The sequence below is a fragment of the Bos mutus genome, chromosome 3 (assembly GCF_027580195.1).
Source record: "Bos mutus isolate GX-2022 chromosome 3, NWIPB_WYAK_1.1, whole genome shotgun sequence".
Classification (NCBI taxonomy): domain Eukaryota; kingdom Metazoa; phylum Chordata; class Mammalia; order Artiodactyla; family Bovidae; genus Bos; species Bos mutus.
Window position 1 is genome coordinate 107,452,462 of NC_091619.1, and position 19,030 is coordinate 107,471,491.

A 19,030-nucleotide genomic window follows, 5' to 3' on the forward strand; every position below is an offset into this window, starting at 1 on the left:
GGGAACTCTGTGGTCTCCCAAGTTCCTCCCCTACGCCCAGGGCAGTCCCCTCCCCCTTCAGGAAACAGGCTTGAATGAGCTGTCAGTTTTACCATGCGGCTGGGCTGGGCTAGGAGTCAGGTCACTGAAATATGTCCCCTTCCTGATCCCACTAGGGGGAGAGCAGGAGCAAGAGCATTTACAACCTCCTAGGTTAGGTGCGGGAGGGTCCAAAGCGGATCTGTCCAAGAGGTGAAGGAAATCACTGGGTGATTTGACAAAGAGATATGAATTGGGACCAAGCCTCTGGAGGCTGTCTCCACTCGTACACAAGTAGGAAATAGGAGGGGCCTCATGGTGGGTGCAGCTTGAGAGACCAGACATCAGATTCTCACACCCACCCTACCCCCAAGGCACAACAGCAAGAAGGGGTCTCTAACCCAGACCACACTGCTAGGGAACTGTAACCTCCAGGGCTCACTCCCTGGGGCTGGAGGTGGGGAATGTCCTTAAAGGCCAGTGTTGACACCAGCTGCAATACTGCTTCCCTCCCTCCAGATCTTGCAGAGGGGAAGTAACAGAGAGGGATTGGTGGGAGGAGGAACTCAGATTCCGGATTAAATAGGTTCAACCTTTTGGGTTCTTGGGCGGGGGGGCCGGGGGAGCCGGGGGCTCTGGTGCTCCTGCTAGGGATGGGGGGCTGTCCCTGCTGCATTAGTTTCCTGGGATAAGGAGCCAGGGTGAGGCTAGGGAGAGGGGTGGCTGTTGTTCTTAAATGTCCTGGCCCCCAAGAGGTGATAGAGAAGGATTGGGAGTTGGGACTGAGAGCCCTTGAAGAAGTTACTAAGGAGCCAGGAGGAGATCTTTTAGATTAGCCTGAGATGGACCCCGCCCCCCCCGGATTCAGGACTGGTGACTCTCTCTTGGAGGAGGAGTCCCAGAGAAAAAGAAGCCAGAAGGCGGAATCACAGGCAGAGAGGGGAAGAATCTCAAGAGGCTGTAAGATGGGCATGGAGAGGCTCCGCCTTCAATCTCTCCAGACCCGCCTGGCCTGACAGCAGGCTGGGTGGGGTCGAGTGGCTGGCTGTGACTGTGACTCAGGTTTCTGTGGGCAGCCAAGGGCAGCCGGCAGGGAGGAGCCCAGACCAACAGACAGGCCAGCCAACTGCAGCTTTCACCTCAGCTGTCCTCTCCTGGGAATGCAGGAGGTTCTTCTCTAACTTTGCTGGCCTCTGCGGGCTAGCCCACCCCTGCGCTCTCATCCCCACCCTCAACTGACCCTCATGCTCTTTCCCAGAGCTCTCAGCCCAGGCACTGACACAGGACAGAGAGTCAAAGGTCACTGCCTCTAGAGAGTCCCCAGCAGGTCTGTGCCACAGGGAGAAGAGTATAATAATAACTGGTTCTGCACCGAGAGGGACAGACTGGGGGAATCTTGGGTACTGGTTTTCAGGCTGAGCAGCTTGGGCCCCCCAGCCTTCCCCAGCCAGGATGGCTCAAGTCTGGTCGGGCTCGTTGTCATGGTGAAGACTAGGGGCTAGAATGCAGCTGCCAGTCAGGCTACCAGGCCTAAGTCAGAAGACGGGGCTCAGGGACTCATAGCACAGTCCTCTCAGAACTGACTAGCCAGGCAGGGATGGTTGGAGCTGAAACCAAAGAACTATGGTCAGGGACTGTAGGACTTCCCCTTGGTGATGGGTGAGGGTGTGGCCAGCTCATCCCCCTCATATTTCTGGGGCCTGTTTGCTGGGCTGTGTGTCCAGAGAGTGGCTGAAAGAAAGGGAATGCACGTTTACTTTGTGCCAAGTGCTCTGCATACATGTCTCACCAATCTTCACAACAACTGAGAGAGCCAGCAATTTGCCTAAAATGGCAAAGCTAGGATTAAAATCCAGAACTGGCTGCTACCAACGCCAGTGATCTTTCTTTTCTGGGAACCAGTCTTGTTCTAGGGAAGAGAGAGGGAGAAATTGACCTGAACTTTATCAGACTGGATATTTCATCAGGAAGCCACGGTGGTAGGATGCAGGTGCTCGCTGCCTTTGGGGCTTGGGGACAGATGACCGTTCGAAGAGAAAGTCACTGGTGAAATGCTTGCCACATGGTAGGTGGTCATCAAATATTTTTGTAAAGAAGAAGCCAGATCTGTGTAGGAGCCATGGCCAGTTTTCTGGGACATCCTGGGAGCTTCTGGCTTTGAATTGCAGCAACAGCGGAAGAAGCTAGTTTGAAAGAGGGACTTTCCAAGACCATCCCTGACGGGAGGAATTTGCGGAGCATCAGAGTGAGGGTTAGGCAGGGTGGGAAAGAATTGTGTGGATGATACAGGATTACTGCAAGTTGCGGACGCCACCCAGTGGCCATAAACCAGGCGATAGGGAGCCATGTTACAAGAGTTCTCTGTGCGCGGAGCACTCTGGGAGTTGTAGTTGGGCTGCACTAAGGGGTGGTGTTACCAGTGGGACTGTTGGGTGCTGTGGTTCGGCGTTTATTGCGCGGGAATTACCCTCGTCTGCCGGACTACGAGTCCCGTGGTGCCCCGCGGCCAGCTGCGCAGGCGCGGTGAGTCGGTGCCGGTCAATTCTTAACGCTGAGGGGGCAGCTAGCTGGGTCGAGCTGTGTTGGGAGGGGTTGCCGAGTGGGTCTGTGGCGAGGCAGGGTAAGGCGGCCGGCAAGATGTCGAGGCAGGCGAACCGTGGCACCGAGAGCAAGAAAATGGTAACCGGAGCGTGTGACCTCGGCGGGTGGGGCGGAATGGAGGTGTTCTGGGGAAGGGGCCCAGCGCGGGGTGCAAGTCTCAACTGGAAAGGCGCCTTCTACCTGCCCTGGGAGGGAGTGGTTCAACTGGAGGGAAGGAAGGGGCTCATTGGTGGGTCGAGAGCGGAGATTAGCTCTGGGAGCGTCCCGAGTGCCGGGCAGGTTGGAGGGCCGCTGGAGGAGCTCGAAGACCTCTTCCCCCGCCACCTGAGTGCTATTGCGTACGAGACCAACAACGACGGTGACGATAATAGTAGCTCCCACTGTTGCTCTCTTACTGCGTTAGGCACTGGGCCATGCACTTTACGTCTGTTATCTCATTTAATCCGCAAAATAACTCGTCAGGTGGATGATAACATCGCCGCTTTAAAACTCAGATGTTGCATAACTTGCCCCTATTTACAGCTAAGACGAGTTAGGATTTGAACCCAAGTCTCTCTGACATCAAAGCTAATGCTTCAGACTACTGGACTATAATGTCTCCCACACTGTGCCGTGGGCATTGTGAGATGCTCAGGTACTGATTTAACCAGAAAGCAAGAAAGTAAGGGGTGGGCCAGAGTAGGCCGTAAGTGGTCTCCCTCTGGTGAAGGTGGACAGGCTCCCTTCTTGTCCTGGAAATAGTGGGACACCGTCTATCCTAGAAAGTTTGGCTGCTGGTGAGGGCTGGGCCTGGAAAGTAAGGTTGATGATGTTTTTCTCTAAACTAAGGGGATTTCTTGACAGGTGTTTGTTTTCTTTGGCATCTTCGTACTTCCTCTAGAATTGCCCATTTGTCTTTATTTTCCGATTTACAAACGGAGTTATTGAAGGTCGCATGCAGGGCAGATCTGCAGCCTTTTGTTGACACTCAGCTCTACAGAAGATGACCAAACTCCCATTACACCTTTGTATCTTATGCCAGGAACAGCCACCAAATACGGGCAGCTGGAGGCCCTGTGACTCCAGAGTAGTGCTGTACTTTTTCTCTGTTGGATCTCTTTTGAAAAGTTGATAATAGCTGTGGGTCTTCTCCCCAGGAATAGTAAATAGACAAACATAAACAGACATTTACTTACATTTAGGGGGAACTTGTGGGCCCCCGAAAATACTCTGTGAATCATAGGTTAAGAATTCCTGTTTTGGAGGAAATAAGAAAAAGGAAGAAGAGTGTTTTGCTAGGCAATAGTGTCATGCAGGTTAGCGGTCCCCAACCTTTTTGGAGTTAGGAACCAGTTTCATGGAGGCCAGTTTGCCAGTTTTCCATGGGGTGCGGGGGTGCGGGTGACTTGGGGATGGTTCAAGCACCTTACATAATTGTACACTTTGTTTCTGTTGCTGCGTCAGCTCCACCTCAGATCATCAGGCCTTAGATCCCAGAGGTTGGTGACCCCTGATGTATTATAAAAAGCATGGATATTTGTTGGAATCCTGATTGGTCTTCAGTTTACTTATCTATACAATAGGGAAATAATGCCTTTCTAGGATTCACTTTCATGCGTTGGAGAAGGAAATGGCAACCCACTCCAGTGTTCTTGCCTGGAGAATCCCAGGGATGGGGGAGCCTGGTGGGCTGCTGTCTATGGGGTCACACAGAGTCAGACACGACTGAAGCGACTTAGCAGCAGCAGCAGCAGCAGCAGGATTAAGTGAGATAACAATGTAAAATGCAAGGGACATCGTAAATGTTTATTTTCCTCTCCTTTTCCTCTATGAGCAGATATCAGAAGTCTTCCTGTTTAGTTTTCATATCTAACTCTTTTTCCTATCTTTTTTTAAAACTTAAAACAACATTGAAACTTTTAATACAAGTTTAGCAGGAACCTTCAGTCCCCACCCCGCAACCCTCAGTATTCACTTAGTTTTGGTGAATTGAGGGAATTAAGGACAGGCTTCAGTGCACTCCTGCTTCAAGAGTGTTGCTACTGCTGTGGTCTCTGCTTGGAACCTTCCCCCAGAGAGTATCTAGCTCCTCCTCACCTCATTTACAGGTACTCAGAGGTCACCTCCTCATAAAGGGCTTCCCTGACCTCCTGACTGGTTCTCAATCCCCTTACTCTGTCTCTCTTCAAGCACTGTCTTTTTCATTTAAAATGCTTCATTATAAATTATGTATTTACTTGTTTACTTATAGTTGCCCCATGAGAATGTAGCTCTACGAGAGCAAGGGTTGATTTGTTAACTGCTGTACTCCCAGCTCCTAAAACGATGCCTGGCACCAGGCGGTCTGTGTTAAATGAGTGGCGTGAGGGTTTGGTGCATCCTGTCATTCAGTTCTGTCGGTACCCACCTCAGGCTTGTCATGTGATCCTCTTTGTGGCCACCTGGTTTTGACATGCTCCCCTTCTTTCCTGTCTGCCTGGGGAGCCTCCGCCTCTAGCAGTCCACTTCCCAGTCAGCCCAGCTTCCTTCTAATTGCTGTGTTCCCAGTTAACCCTTTCGAAACGTAAATGGTTAATATGGCCAAGGAATTAGATCTCTGCTTTTAATCTGTGCAAACAGAAACAACCCATTTGTCTAGCAAACTTTTCCTGGGTCCCAGCTCTGTGTAAAGCGCTGTGGGAAATGCAGAGTTGAAGTCCTAGTCCCCAACCCTGAGAAGCAGTCCTCTATGAGAGAGGTCGAAAAATACACAATGCCGGGAGCATAGACGTGTCTGGGATTGAGCCCTGGCTTCACTGCTTGCTTGTGTGACCTTGGGCAAGTGTCTTCATTGCTATAAACATCAGTTTCACTATCTTTATTAATTTTTGGCCACAGCAAGCAGCTTGAGGAGTCTCAGTTCCCCTACCGGGTACTGAACCCATGCCCCCTGCAGTGGAAGCATGGAGTCCGGAGCACTGGGCCGCCAGGGACGTCCCAGCGTCCTTTTCCTTTTTAAATTAAAGTTTATCTACAACGCTGTGTTAGTTCCATGTGCACTCAGTGATTCAATGTGATGAGGTTGGTGCAAACGTAATTTTTTGTTTGGACTGCGGTTTTGCACTGTGACTTTTAAATCATCATAACCAGGCTCAAACACATCTTTATTAATCAGAATAGGAACCAACGCACTGTTTGGTTGTACAGTCAACACATTGTTGCCAACAAGAAATAAGCATGTTCATTCCTATAGCGTAAAAATCTGTGATTTGGGATTCGACAAACTCTTGAAAAGCATTTTCTGCCTGCCGCTGGTTGTGGAAGCTTTTTCCCTGCAAAAAGCTGTCAAGATGCTTGAAGACGTGGTAGTCAGTTGAATGAGGTCAGGTGAATGTGGCGGATGAGGCAAAACTATGTTGCCCCGTTTGTTCAACTTCTGAAGCTAAGTTGAAGCGCTGGTTGGGCGACACGTGGTTGGGCGTTGCCTTGGCGCAGAACTGGGCCCTTTTCTGTTGACCGATGCTGGCTGCCGGCGTTGCAGTTTTCGGTGCATCTCATCGATTGCTGAACATACTTCTCAGATATAATGGTTTCGCCAAGATTCAGAAAGCTGTCGTGGAAGAGACAGGCAGCGGACCACCAGTGACTGTGACCTTTTCTTGGTGCAGCTTTGGCTTTGGGAAGTGCTTTGGAACTTCTTCTTGGTCCAACCACTGAGCTGGCTGTTACTGGTTGTGATATAAAATCCACTTTTCATCACATATCACAATCTGATTGAGAAATGGTTCGTTGTTGTTGCGTAGAGTAAGAGAAGATGACACTTCAGAATGATGATATTTTTGATTTTCAGCTCATGAGGCACCCACTTACTGAGCTTTTTCACCTTTCCGCTTTGCTTCAAATGCTGAACCGTAGAACGGTTGGCACTGCGTCCTTTGGCCGCTTCTCGTGTAGTTATAACAGGATGAGGTTGGTGGTCCTCTCCATCGGTCACTGCCGTTGCATGCTTGTCAGCTCCCGATGGCTGGCCACCGCGCTCCTCGTCTTCAAGGCTCTCGTCTCCTTTGTGAAACTTCTTGAAGCACCACTGCACTGCACATTTATTAGCAGTTCCTGGGTCAAATGCGTTGATATTGAGAGTTGTCTCTGTTATTTTATGACCCATTTTGAACTTGAATAAGAAAATCGCTCAAATTTGCTTTTTGTGTAACATCATTTCCCTAGTCTAAAATAAACATAAGGGACTTCCCTGGTGGTCCAGTGGTTAAGATTCTGAGCTCCCAATGCAGAGGGCCCAGGTTCGATCCCTGGTCAGGGAACTAGATCCCATATGCTGCAACCAAGAGCTCACATGTTATAACTAAGATCCAGAGCGGCCAAATAAATATTTTTAAAAAATAATAAAATAAACATAAAAAACACCAAGTAGTGTCATTAGCAAAAAATCATAAAGTGAGAAATGTGCATTAAAATGATGTATAACATAACCACATTTATTTAAGAATGTATTCCAGTATCAAACAGCAGAGTTCAACAGTGTAAAACCACAATTACGTTTGCACCAACCTAACACTATACACAGAGGAGGCAATGGCACCCCACTCCAGTACTCTTGCCTGGAAAATCCCATCGATGGAGGAGCCTGGTGGGCTGCAGTCCATGGGGTCGCTAAGAGTTGGATGTGACTGAGCGATTTCACTTTCACTTTTCACTTTCATGCATTGGAGAAGGAAATGGCAACCCACTCCAGTGTTCTTGCCTGGAGAGTCCCAGGGACGGGGGAGCCTGGTGGGCTGCCGTCTCTGGGGTCACACAGAGTCAGACACGACTGAAGCGACTTAGCAGCAACAGCAACACTATAGACTACAAAATGGTCAGCACACAGGCATTTTTATTAGTAAAGATATTAATTAACCTTTGTGTGTTTAGGCCTGCCCTTTTTTAGTGTTGTGACTATATTCTCCAGAGCTCAGGTGAGTTACTACTTGAGTAGCAGCCCTCAGAATCTCTGTGACAGGATGGAGAGTGACGAACAGGGAGGGACTCAGTCTTGTTAGTGACCTTCCTTCCCTAGCATCTTGCGGGCAGTCACACTGGATTACTTTTGTTGACAAAAATAGTAAGTATGACTCTTAATAAGTATCTTGGAACTTTAGCTCCAAAGGTTAGCCCCCTAAGGAGTTGTGATGTTTTGTTTGGTGCACTGACTACAAAGCTGCCTGAGAACCGTCAAGTACAGTGGCTTACCTGAGTGTAGGGCTTGGCTTAACTTACTCTGCACAGGGTGCCTGAAGTACTTGACTCTGCCAGCATGAAATCACTCCTGTGGTTTCTTGGTCTGCAAAGCATCTTTAAGTCCGTTATCTCATTAGACCCTCCCCTTCCATCAACCCTGTGATTGGCACGGCAGATTTCACTGTTACTTTTTTTGTTGGAAAAGATTGAAGTTCAGCAGAGTGAAGTGACTTAGCTCAAGTCTTTCGGCCAGTGACAACTCTATACTTAGAATCAGGTCTTCTGACTATAAACCCTGGATCCTTCTATATGCCTTACTAATTGCTTTAAAGTTCTTTATAGTGATTCAGAATCTCCCTCTTTGAACTTAGTTCAGAGTGCTTTCTGGCACCACACCACAGAGAAGCAGTTTAAGAACAAATAACAACATCTACTTTTTTTTTTTTTTTGGCCTATGTGGGATCAAACCCATGCCCCCTGCAGTGGAAGTGTGGAGTCTTAACCACTGGACTGCCAGGGAAATCCTACAGTACCTACTCCTTGCGTAGGTACTATGTGGCAGGCACTCTACACACACGTTGTCTCACTGATAATCCTGAAGGGCAGATAATGTTGTCACCCCTGTACAGCTGGGAAAAGCTGATGTTCAGGGAGATTAAGCAGTGACTTAGGATGACTTAATAACTTTTACAGGACAGTGCTGAGCACTAAGAAGAGTGAGTCTCAGTTACTTAACCTAGTGCCTGTAAAATGGGGATAGATAGTGTTTATTTTGCTGACCTCTCATGGTTGTTGTGAAGATCAATAAGTGACTATCTCTGAAGAGACTCTAAAAAAGTTTTATAAATGTTAACGATCATTATTATTAAACATAATTAAAGCAGTCTGAAAGTAGAAGTTTTGAGAAGAGATTCCTATTTCTGTTGGGAGGAAGAATGTGCTTCTGTTCAGTGACGAAATGGGGCTGGTTGAATTATGTGACCTTTATGGTACCGTGGAACCTTAAGTTATACCGGTCTTCAGACTGCAGCCTCTTGTTACTTCTCTGAGTTCCTCTCCTGTTTTCTCTTGGGTTTACTCATCTCTAGCCACACTGCTGTCCTAGCTGTGTCTCACACATAGCAGACGTACTCCCACCTCAGGGCCTTACACTTGCTGCCTTCAATTTTTTCACCTACATGTCTTCATGGCTTTCCCTGATTACCTTCGGGTCTTTGTACAACCATCATCTTAATGAGGCCTTTTCTAACTACCCTATCTAAAATTGACACCCCCCGCATACACATATGCTGCTGCTAAGTCGCTTCAGTCGTGTCCAACTCTGCGACCCCATAGACGGCAGCCCACCATGCTCCCCCGTCCCTGGGATTCTCCAGGCAAGAACACATACAGGTGAACATAAATATTCACTAATCTTCTTTTATGCTCATTTTCCTCCGTGGCTCTTACACTGTCTGGCACACCGTTTATTTATTCAGTTCATTGCTTGTTTCCCTCCTGTTAGTAGTTCCTGGTACATAGTAAACCTTGAATGAAAGGTTTTTCCTACACTACAACTCATTCCTGTTTTAAAGTCTGAAGACCTTTTAAGGTGTGCACTATTTATGTCATGAGCTATTCCACATAGGCTTGGTTCATAATTGAGTGGAGATAAACTTAGAAATTAAGAGAGGCTGTGGAGAGTCTGGGTCAGATTCCATTCCCAGATTCCAGGCTTCTTGATTCTTTGAGCACCGACAGATCTGTTTAGGGCCTTGATTTTTCTTATTGATAAATTGAGGGCTGCTGCATGTGTAAAGTGCTTAATAACATCGTGATACGTATGTTACTTGGCATCATGGTGGGCAAGGCTCTTGGATTCTCCATCCAAGGACTCATTAATAATGCAAGGAAAGCTCTCCTGATATAATGCAGCAGCGCCAACTGTATGGACTGGTTACTGCTGGACTGTCTCCATCCATTCACGCCCAGGCCACTCTAATGCCAAACCCTTAACTTTACTAAAAATCATTCTTCTGCTTAATAGCTCCCCTTTAACTGCCATACTTGGTAATATACCCTGATCTTGGAGATACCCTGATCTGTTTTAGTTGAATTTAGAGAGCTTACTTTTTCAGAAGCTGGTTCTCTTTGACTCCATAGTACAGCTATCTTTTGTTTTTTTTGGGGGGAGGTGATTAATACTGCAGTTGTGGGGAACAATGAGCAGAATGAACAGTGGCTTAGAAACTTCTGGTTTCTGTCTCCCCGATTACTTTTGTCAATAATTAGCTGTCCTTGGACAAATCACTGAACCATTCTGAGGCTCAGTTTCCTCATCTCTAAAACCAGATTGGTTCCTGCCCTTTATGGTTTACAGAGTTAGTGTGGAATGGAAACTGAGATAATGAAAAATAGAATGCAGTATGTAAGCAAAAGGCACTCGCATTACCCTTCTTGCAGTGACCTCATCGCCAGGCCGTGAGGATGAGGTGAGGAACAGTGGGTCCTGGGAGTCTGGGCTTTGACTTTATCTTCCCCAGAAGACTTTCAGACAGGAATGTGCTCTGCTGCAAGTCTGACAAGCCTCCATGCAGAAGGGACTGCTTGGGTGGCACTTGATTTTCAGCCTTACTTCTATGTAAGTACGTTGACCCAGATGTTAACACGTTTCTCACTTTAACTTTGATAATGCCTTTGCTCCAACCTGCTGCTTTTATTCTATAGTCTTGGTATTTGCTGTTCCTTTCACCTTCCCATCTCTCTGTTTTTTGGTAGGTAGGTGACAGGATTCTTTATCTGAGAAAGAGATTCTGTGATTCTAACTGTGGTTGTAATAGAAGCCAGTCCAGGTCAATATTGTGTTCCAGGCACAGAAAAGATTGTATTTCCTTCAGTTACCCCTTTTCTGCAAACACTTGAGCTGTGTCAAGAGGAACATTATTTTTTCCCCTGTTGGTGACTTGGAGGGGTCTTCACTAGTGCAGTGGACTTCATCTGGTACTTCATTCCTCTCTGCTCCTCTGCTGCTCCTAGATGGGGCCTTAGGAGTGCAGTTAGGCTTGGCAGCTATGGTGGGGTCCTGGGTCAGCAGAAGTCACCTCGGCGTGTTGGAAGGGTGACTGCTTAGTGGATGAGGCACCTTTCTCAGCCCATTTTCTAGTGGGTCTGGTTGCAGCCCTGTTGCATTGACCCTAGGGAGCCAGATTCTTTGGCTACTCCACAGAGGATGATGCTTTTTCCCACCGGACACCAGTAACCTTCCTTTGAATTCTGCCAGTTGCATTGAGGCTGATCTAGACTCTCACCACACTTTCTCTTTTGTGTGGCTTGCTCCTGACTGCCTTTTCAATCTCTTTTAGAGCTCTGAGCTCTTCACCCTGACCTACGGGGCTCTAGTTACCCAGCTCTGCAAGGACTATGAAAATGATGAAGATGTGAATAAACAGCTGGACAAAATGTGAGTGAGCTCCTCTGTGGGAGAGACAGGAATGAGACTCCTGAGCACACCAAATCTCCGTGGTCCCTTAGAGCCCAGAACAAGGTCCTCTGTCACAGCCAACCCCTCTGGTGCTGTTTCCACTGCTTATTTATTGGGAGGTTTGGGGATTGTCCTCATTGTCCCTTACCACCAACAGCATTACATGCAGACATAAGACATTCAGACCCCATAATATAGTTGGTTCTCTCATTTCTTTCCCAGGGGCTATAACATTGGAGTCCGACTGATTGAAGATTTCTTGGCACGGTCAAACGTCGGGAGGTGCCATGACTTTCGGGAAACTGCAGATGTCATTGCCAAGGTCATTATCCTGGGCCACCAGGCCATGCTGAAGAATTGTCATTGGAAGGCACTGCTTACCACCTTCTTCCTTAGAGAGGCCCTTAGTATTCCAGAAGAATAGCTACAGCTGTCTGGGCCAAAGAAGCCTTCCCTGGTGGTTTAAGAATAGTACAGATTATGAGAAAGGGAAGAATGGTTGGGAGCATCCCTGTGGATTAAAGCCCCACTGGAAGGAGAGGGGTGCGGAGTTGTGCACAGTTGCTTTTCCTTCTTTGCCCTGAATACCTGAAGCTTCAGTGTCTTGCGGAGGCCCCAGTTTTTCCCAGAGCCACTTAAGTCCCCTTTCTGGTGCCATCACTTCACCTTACCTGGTGCACAGCCCCTCCTGCTCTTCCCGTAGTGCCATTGTGTGTCTCCTGACAGGTGGCATTCAAGATGTACTTGGGCATCACTCCAAGCATCACCAATTGGAGCCCAGCTGGTGACGAATTCTCCCTCATTTTGGAAAATAATCCCTTGGTGGACTTCGTGGAACTTCCTGATAACCACTCATCCCTTATTTATTCCAATCTCTTGTGTGGGGTGTTGCGAGGAGCCTTGGAGATGGTGAGTGCAGCTCTTTTCCTTCTGAGACACCTGAAAGGTGGTAGGGTCTTAATACATGCTTGAATGAATGAATGAGAGTGAAAAGAAGGGTCTAGAGCTCACCTGGCACTTCGCTGCTGGAGATGGTGAGGCTGCCAAGCACAGGATCCCAGTTGGAGATCTCTACGTGGTGGTGATCCTCATTGCTTAGGCTGGGAGGCGGTGCCGTCAGCCCCCAAAGCCCAGGAGCATCCGTTCCCAGATTGGCTTATCTGGTGGCAGTTTAATTTTCGAGTGTTCTTTCTAAGTCTCCCGTTGGGTCGGGGCCACTGCCTTTTACACAGGAGCTAGCAACCTTGTCCTTGTGGAAACCAGCCCCCTTGTCTAGGCTGCTCTAGGTGAGGCAGTTACAGCTGCATCCCCAGTGATTTCACAGAGGCCCGTTCATTTTCACACTGTCCCCCAGGTCCAGATGGCTGTGGAGGCCAAATTTGTCCAGGATACCCTGAAAGGAGATGGTGTGACAGAAATCCGGATGAGGTTCATCAGGCGGATTGAGGACAACCTCCCAGCTGGAGAGGAATGACCATCCCCAGGACTTCAGGGCAGCTAGCAGGAGCACTTGTTGGATCAGAAAGCCTCAGTGCTCCTTCTGCCTTTGAGAATTCAGTGACTCTTTAACGGATGTTATATATTCTTCTAACCTTGTTTCCATTCTCCGTGTTAATAAAGAGCAGACTGTGATATAGTCTGTTTACCTACAAGTGTGCGCATTCAGGAGCGAAATTCTGTGCTCCCTTTCCCTTCAAAGGGGCTGGATGTAGTCATCCTTGGTTGGACTAGAAGGAGCTCCAACCATTTTACATTCCTGTTTGAATTTTCCAAAGCAGAACCCACGTTGACCCCATTAAGAGGCAAACCTCGCACACCTATACCTGGGTCTTCAGAAAGTCATTGGTGAGTGACTGTAGGGGGTCCAGAACTCACCGGACAGGGAGGAGATGGTGGGAGGGGCGGGGCGGATTTGCCGGCTGGAGTGATACCCTCCAGTGCTTGCCAGGAAAGGGGAGCCAGTCATGCCAGAAACATTGACTTCTGGGAAACCACCCAGGTCTCTCATTCCTCCCTGCTGTTTGGAGGCAACATCTCCTCTTTTTACAGAGGGTCCGTCTTTTTTTCTTACAAATTCTTCAATAAAGACACATTCTTGAGTGAAACCCCAATCATGTCCTGTTTTCTTTCTGCTCAGCCCTGGGAATTTTGTTACAATGTGGTGTGGAGACCTGCTGGGTTCTGTGCCCTACCTTGATTTTATCTAATCCAGAAACACGGCTCCCTGTGGACCAGAGTCTGGGAAGTCTGGGAGCAACTGAGGCTCCTTCAGAGTCATTTTTGAGTCCACTGTCTATAGCAAAATCTAGATGCAGACCAGTATCCCAGATGTTCCTAAAATGGACTATCCTGGGCTCTTGGCCACCACGTTGGAGGATTTGGCTAGAAAGACCATGAAAACCTTGTTAGGGTGCCATTTAATGAGAGCGTACCAAGTGTCATCACTGCACTGAACACTTTGTATGCATTATCTAATTCACGGTAATATCATTTTTAGGAGAAGGCCACAAATTGCCCAAGGTCATACAGCTAGTAAGTGGAGAAGCTAGGGTTCAAAGCCCCAGCCAGACTCCATAAGCCCATGTCGTTTTTTTTTTCTGTGCTGGGTCTTAATTGTGGTACATGGGATCTAGTTCCCCGACCAGGGATAGAACCTGTGCCCCCTGCAGAGGAAGGTGGATCCTCAACCCCTGGACCACCAGGGAAGTCCCCACAGCCCACATTCTTAACCATGATGCCGGTTCACACTGTGGGATGGTGGGGCAGCAGGCCTGCGGATCCCTCTCTCAGTCTCACAGAGCTTAGGGTAGCTTTTAAACAGATGGGTCAGAGGTCAGCAGGCCATATTTGGTAGCACTCTTCTTGGGGACAGCCTCTGGCCTTGAAGTCCAGATATTCAGGTTGTTGGGGTGAAACAGAGCCCCAAACCTTCCCCAAGGTTAGTGGACAAGCCTGAGATGAGGGGAGCATTGTGCTTGAAGTGTGTCTGGTCATAAAGTCCTAGGGCACTAGAACTCCCGACCTGCCTCCTCCAGCTGGGTTAAGCTGCTGACGAGGAGGAAAGATCACTTCCGGGGGCCATAAAGAAGGCCGAGCGCCGAAGAATTGATGCTTTTGAACTGTGGTGCTGGAGAAGACTTGAGAGACCCATGGACTGCAAGTAGATCAATCAATCCTAAAGGAAATCAGTCCTGAACATTCATTGGAAGGATTGATGCTTAAGCTGAAGCTCCAATACTTTGGCCTCATGTGAAGAACTGACTCATTGGAAAAGACCCTGATGCTGCAAAAGATTGAAGGCGGGAGAAGGGGATGACAGAGGATGAGATCACTGACTCGTGGACATGAGTTTGAGCAAGCTGCAGAAGTTGGTGATGGACAGGAAAGCCTGGCGTACTGCAGTCCACGGGGTCGCAGAGTTGGACACGATTGAGCAACTGAACTGAACTGATGCTTCCTCTAGGATCCCCTTCTTCTCCAAGCCTCTTTACCTCCCCCTCCAGAGACATATGGTTTGGGGCCCCAGTGCAGGCACCCCATTTTGGTCAACTGCATCCTCAGCACCCAGCATGGGGTTGGGTGCAGTCACACCAGAGTGTGAGTGAATGAGTGCACGGCTGATGGAGTGAATGTTGGGGCCCGATGTGGAAAGTGTGTGGTGTCTGGACCTGCCAAGAAAAGTGTGCTGCACCACCCTTGGTTTCTCCAGGGGGGCCCTCGCCCTTCCTCTCCTCCTAGTACCACAGCCTACTTTCCAGCAGCTGTTTGTATGGCGTGAGGTTTTGGATATTTCCTTTCCCAGAATTTAACTTGGGCAGCATTACAGGGTCAGAAAGCTGTGGAAACAAAGTCCCCTTAGTAAGTTCTCCCAATTACAACTTCACAGTTGTGTGATGTGCATTCAGGGGCTGAGAGAAGGGAAAGGGCTGAGGGCTATGAGCTATTCGGAACATCACCTCATTCTCTCCCCAGATGAGCCAACCATACAAGGCCGAGCTACCCAACAGCTGCTCCCCCCACCTCTGAAATTAATTAGCTGTAGATTACATACCCCTTTGCTTTACTGTGGCTGAGGTTGGACCACCCCCTGCCCCATAACCCCCAGGCTAGGCCATTCCCCATTCATGATGTACTGGCACACCCTCCTGACAAGAAGGGGCAGGGTTGCCTGGCTATATGGGAATGGCTGACTAACCAGGTGGGGTTCCCAAAGAGCCTGGATAGCGGGAGAAGTCCATGCTGGTGGCTTTGGGGCTTGGCGCTGGCTGGGCAGAGCGCTAAGGAAAGGCCTTGTCTGCAGCCTTTGGCCACCAGGGGTCTCCAGATCACCACTAACATCCCAGAGAGTAACCATGGGATCCCTGGTTTTCAGAATTTGCCAGAAGATGCACCTGATGGAGCAAATCTCAGAGGCTGGTCAGAGCCTGAAAGTGCCCCCTTCCTTTAGTCACAACCATTTGAAAACAAAGCTCCCATGGCTGCCCAGGGTGTTGGAAAAAACACATTGGCAAAGAAGTCTCTGGCTTCCATTCACACCCCATACTCTCATACTCCTGAGTATGAGACATCCAACCTCCTGAGTTGGATGCGCTAGCTCTGAGCCCTTGTCTAACTAACTCCCTCACTTCCTGAGTGGAGACCAGAGTACCAGCCCTCTTCCCCTGATGTAAGAGGGTCCTGTCCCTGCCCCAGCCCCAACAAGTGACATTTCCAGATTCAGGGTACCCCTTTCTCTGGCAGATTGGCTGCCCCCTACATTTGTCCTGGGCATCCAGGTCTGAGAAGGAGGTGGCCACAGAGCCCCAGGAGCAGAAATGGCATTAAGTAAAATTAAAACAGTCTCCTAACAAGTAGTTCATTGTGGCTGCTAGGGGGTGGCAGTGCAGGAAAGGCATCCTCCATTCTCCTGGAGCTTAAGTGCTACCATGTGCTGTTCCCTGGAAGCCAGAGGGCCGGTGGGAGGGAGGGGAGGGTGGCGGCAGGCGTGGAGCCTCGCTTTTACCAATCCCCAGCCTTTGATGTAGGGCCAGGTCTGACCCCAGGACTGCCGCTGGCCACTGCCAGGGGAGCTGTGGGATGCAGCGCATTCCTGGGGGCAATTTGCGCTTCTGGCAGAAGGAGAGGAAAGTTTCTACTGTGGGGAAGGGGGTGGAGAGAGGGCGCTGCAGCAGAGTTGAGGGGGTGGGTGCTGTAAGGAATAATGGAGGGAGTCAAGGCACAGGGCAGCAGCCTCCTGACTCGACCTGGCTCACTTAGCCTGTGAGCTCGAGGCCTGCTCCAGGAAGCCTTCTCTGATGGACCCAAAACAGGTGAGAAGCAGTACCCTCACCCCCCACCACACAGGTATAGCCCTGGGAGATGCTGAGAGAAGCAGCTGCTTGTCCCTCCTGGCTCTGGAGGCCTGGACCATCGGTCATGAGGGCATCTAGGACCGAGCCAGGCTGGAGGAGGGCTGGGAAGATGGCTTGATGAGCATGACAGCATGTGAGTGAGTGCAGACCAGTGTTATTCATAGCAACAGCTAATATTTATTGCAGAGCGACTCTGCCAGCGCTAGTCTAAGCACTTCACATGCATTTCTCATTGAGCATTCACAATACCCCTATCATTATTCCATTTTGCAGATAAGAAAACCGAGATACACAGCTGACACATAGTGGATTCAGGACTTGAACCAAAACAGCCCAGGATTGGACACCACTCTCTTCTCCAGTATATTCTGGGTTGCATATGTGTGTTTTTGTATTTCCCTGGGTGACTGTTTGCCTGTGTTCCTTGAGGAGTGTGTCTGTTATGTGAATTCTTTCATTTAATGAAAATGTAGCCCCGAATTGAGGGCTGGAGACACGATGCTGGGAGCTTTTATCCATGGGGAAGCAGCTGAAGGCATGTATGGTGATGGGGAGGACAGGTTGAAAACGTGGAGCCAAGGGTGAGCCCCAGCTCTGCCACTTATTGGTTATGTGACTCTGGATGAAGAATTGGAACTCTGGTCCTTAGTTTTTTCGTCTGGAAAATGGGGATAATAATGCCTACCTTGCTGACTGTTTTGAGGGTAAAACAAAATGAAGTATGTGTATTTCCTGGCCTAGGCTGAGTGTTCCCTAATTGGCAGTTATGATGAACATGATATTTGGGGGAATTATCTTGCAGAATTGCTGTGTGTGGATATATGAGTGTCTGCAGATGGTAATTTTGCAAAATCAAGTCCATGCCTCTATTGTTCATTGCTGTATCCCCAAGTGTCTAGCATTATTTTCAGCACAAAGCAGGTACTCAATAAATTTTTATTCACTGTTGACTAAGTGTAAGAATGGAGTAAGGAGGGCCCATAGAGAGAGGGTGGGTGGGCAGTGTGAACTCAGGGCAAAACAAAAATGCAGAGCCCCTGGTTCAGAAAAGATGACCCAAAAGAGCCCTAAACCAAGCCCTTCTGAGCTGCAGGCCCATGAAGCCAGCCCCAGCCTCCCCTTGCCTTTGAGCATCACCAGCGCCCAGCCCTCCCCCAGCCCAGCTGGGAGGGAGTATAGGAGACTCTGCCCAGGCCTGTGCTTCCCAGGCTGCCTGAGGATTGCTCAGTGTGAGCAGGCCAGGAAGGGACTCAGTGACCTGCAGACGTCTCCCCCAGGGAGCCCCTCCTGAGCCAGGCCATTCCTGAGAGCAGCCCTCTTGCCCTCCATCTGTCTAGGAACTTACCCCCCACCCCAAACCACCAACCAGGCCTCTGGGTGGTCTGGGCACATGTGGTCACATTTAGATGTTGATTGAAGCAAAATTGTTATAAGATTAGAATATTTAAGGTAACTTCAATTTCCATGGAATTACTGGGATTTTTGAGAATGGGGCTGAGAGGTCCCCGGGGGTGGAAGTGAGGAGAACGGTGGGGGCTTCAGGAGGGGTCTTCATTACCCTAGTTCTGTAAGAGAGGCCTCTGGTAGCTAGAAAGAAAGAAGAAGGGCTCAAGAGAGGGACGGACTTCCCAGGAACTGTAGAACCAAGAGTCCAGTCCCCTAGGGAGTGGGGTGGGCATGAGGGTGTGCAGAATCACCAAGACCCTGGGAGAGTAGGGACAGTTAGCAGCACCCACCCCCTCCCCAGATGACTTGCACACCCCAGGCCACACATCCATGCTAACGTCCCTCTCTCCCCTCAGTTTGCCTGGCAGATGGAAGGGATGGCAAGAGGAAGATTCCGTTCAGGCCCTCCCCAGGCTCCAACCTAGAGTGGTTGGAGCCCAGAGAGTTTTCTTACTGACTTGTCAAGACAGAAATCTAGAAGGAGTGGGAGAATCACGGTGACAGTAATAACAATTGCTAACATTAGTTAAGTCGTTACTATGTACCAGGCTTGGGTTAAGCCCTTTATAGTCATTGTTTCTAAGAGGCCCGATAGCATGGTGGGAAAGCGGGGAGACTGGGGAGCCAGCCTTCATGGAGTCGCTTCCCAGCTCACCCACTTCCTAGCCAGGTGACCATGGGTGAGTCAGTTAACCCCTCTGTACCTCTGTTTTCCCACCTGTACAGTGGGGACAATACTCTTATCCATCTCAAAGGACTGGTGTGAGGATTCAACGAGTTAATCCATGAGAAGTTCTTAGAACAGTGCTTGGTATGGAGTAAGAGCCCCGAAAGGGTTAGCTGTTGTCATCAGGGACTATCATTATCCCCCTTTTAAAGAGGAGGAGTTTGAGGTTTGAAGAAATGAGGTCACTTGCCCACAGTCACAAAGAGGCAGAACTGCGATCCCAATCCAGGTCTG

General features: G+C 49.2%; 1 protein-coding gene and 1 non-coding gene across 3 annotated transcripts; both read left to right on the forward strand.

Moving 5' to 3' along the window:
- Positions 1 to 2,421: 2,421 nt before the first annotated feature.
- TRAPPC3 (trafficking protein particle complex subunit 3) lies at positions 2,422 to 13,377 on the forward strand. Of its 2 annotated transcripts, none has more exons than XM_014477268.2 (5): positions 2,422 to 2,541; positions 11,154 to 11,251; positions 11,495 to 11,594; positions 11,999 to 12,181; positions 12,627 to 13,377. In XM_014477268.2, coding segments are annotated over exons 2-5 (405 nt in total). In that variant the 5' UTR covers positions 2,422 to 2,541; positions 11,154 to 11,249; the 3' UTR covers positions 12,747 to 13,377. The 2 variants fall into 2 exon arrangements, with proteins under 2 accessions (XP_014332754.1, XP_005892714.1); XM_005892652.2 differs by lacking the exon at positions 2,422 to 2,541 and adding an exon at positions 2,548 to 2,697.
- On the forward strand, positions 6,824 to 6,896 carry TRNAG-CCC (transfer RNA glycine (anticodon CCC)). Its single transcript has one exon. It is a non-coding gene; the product is annotated as a tRNA-Gly (tRNA).
- Positions 13,378 to 19,030: the final 5,653 nt, after the last annotated feature.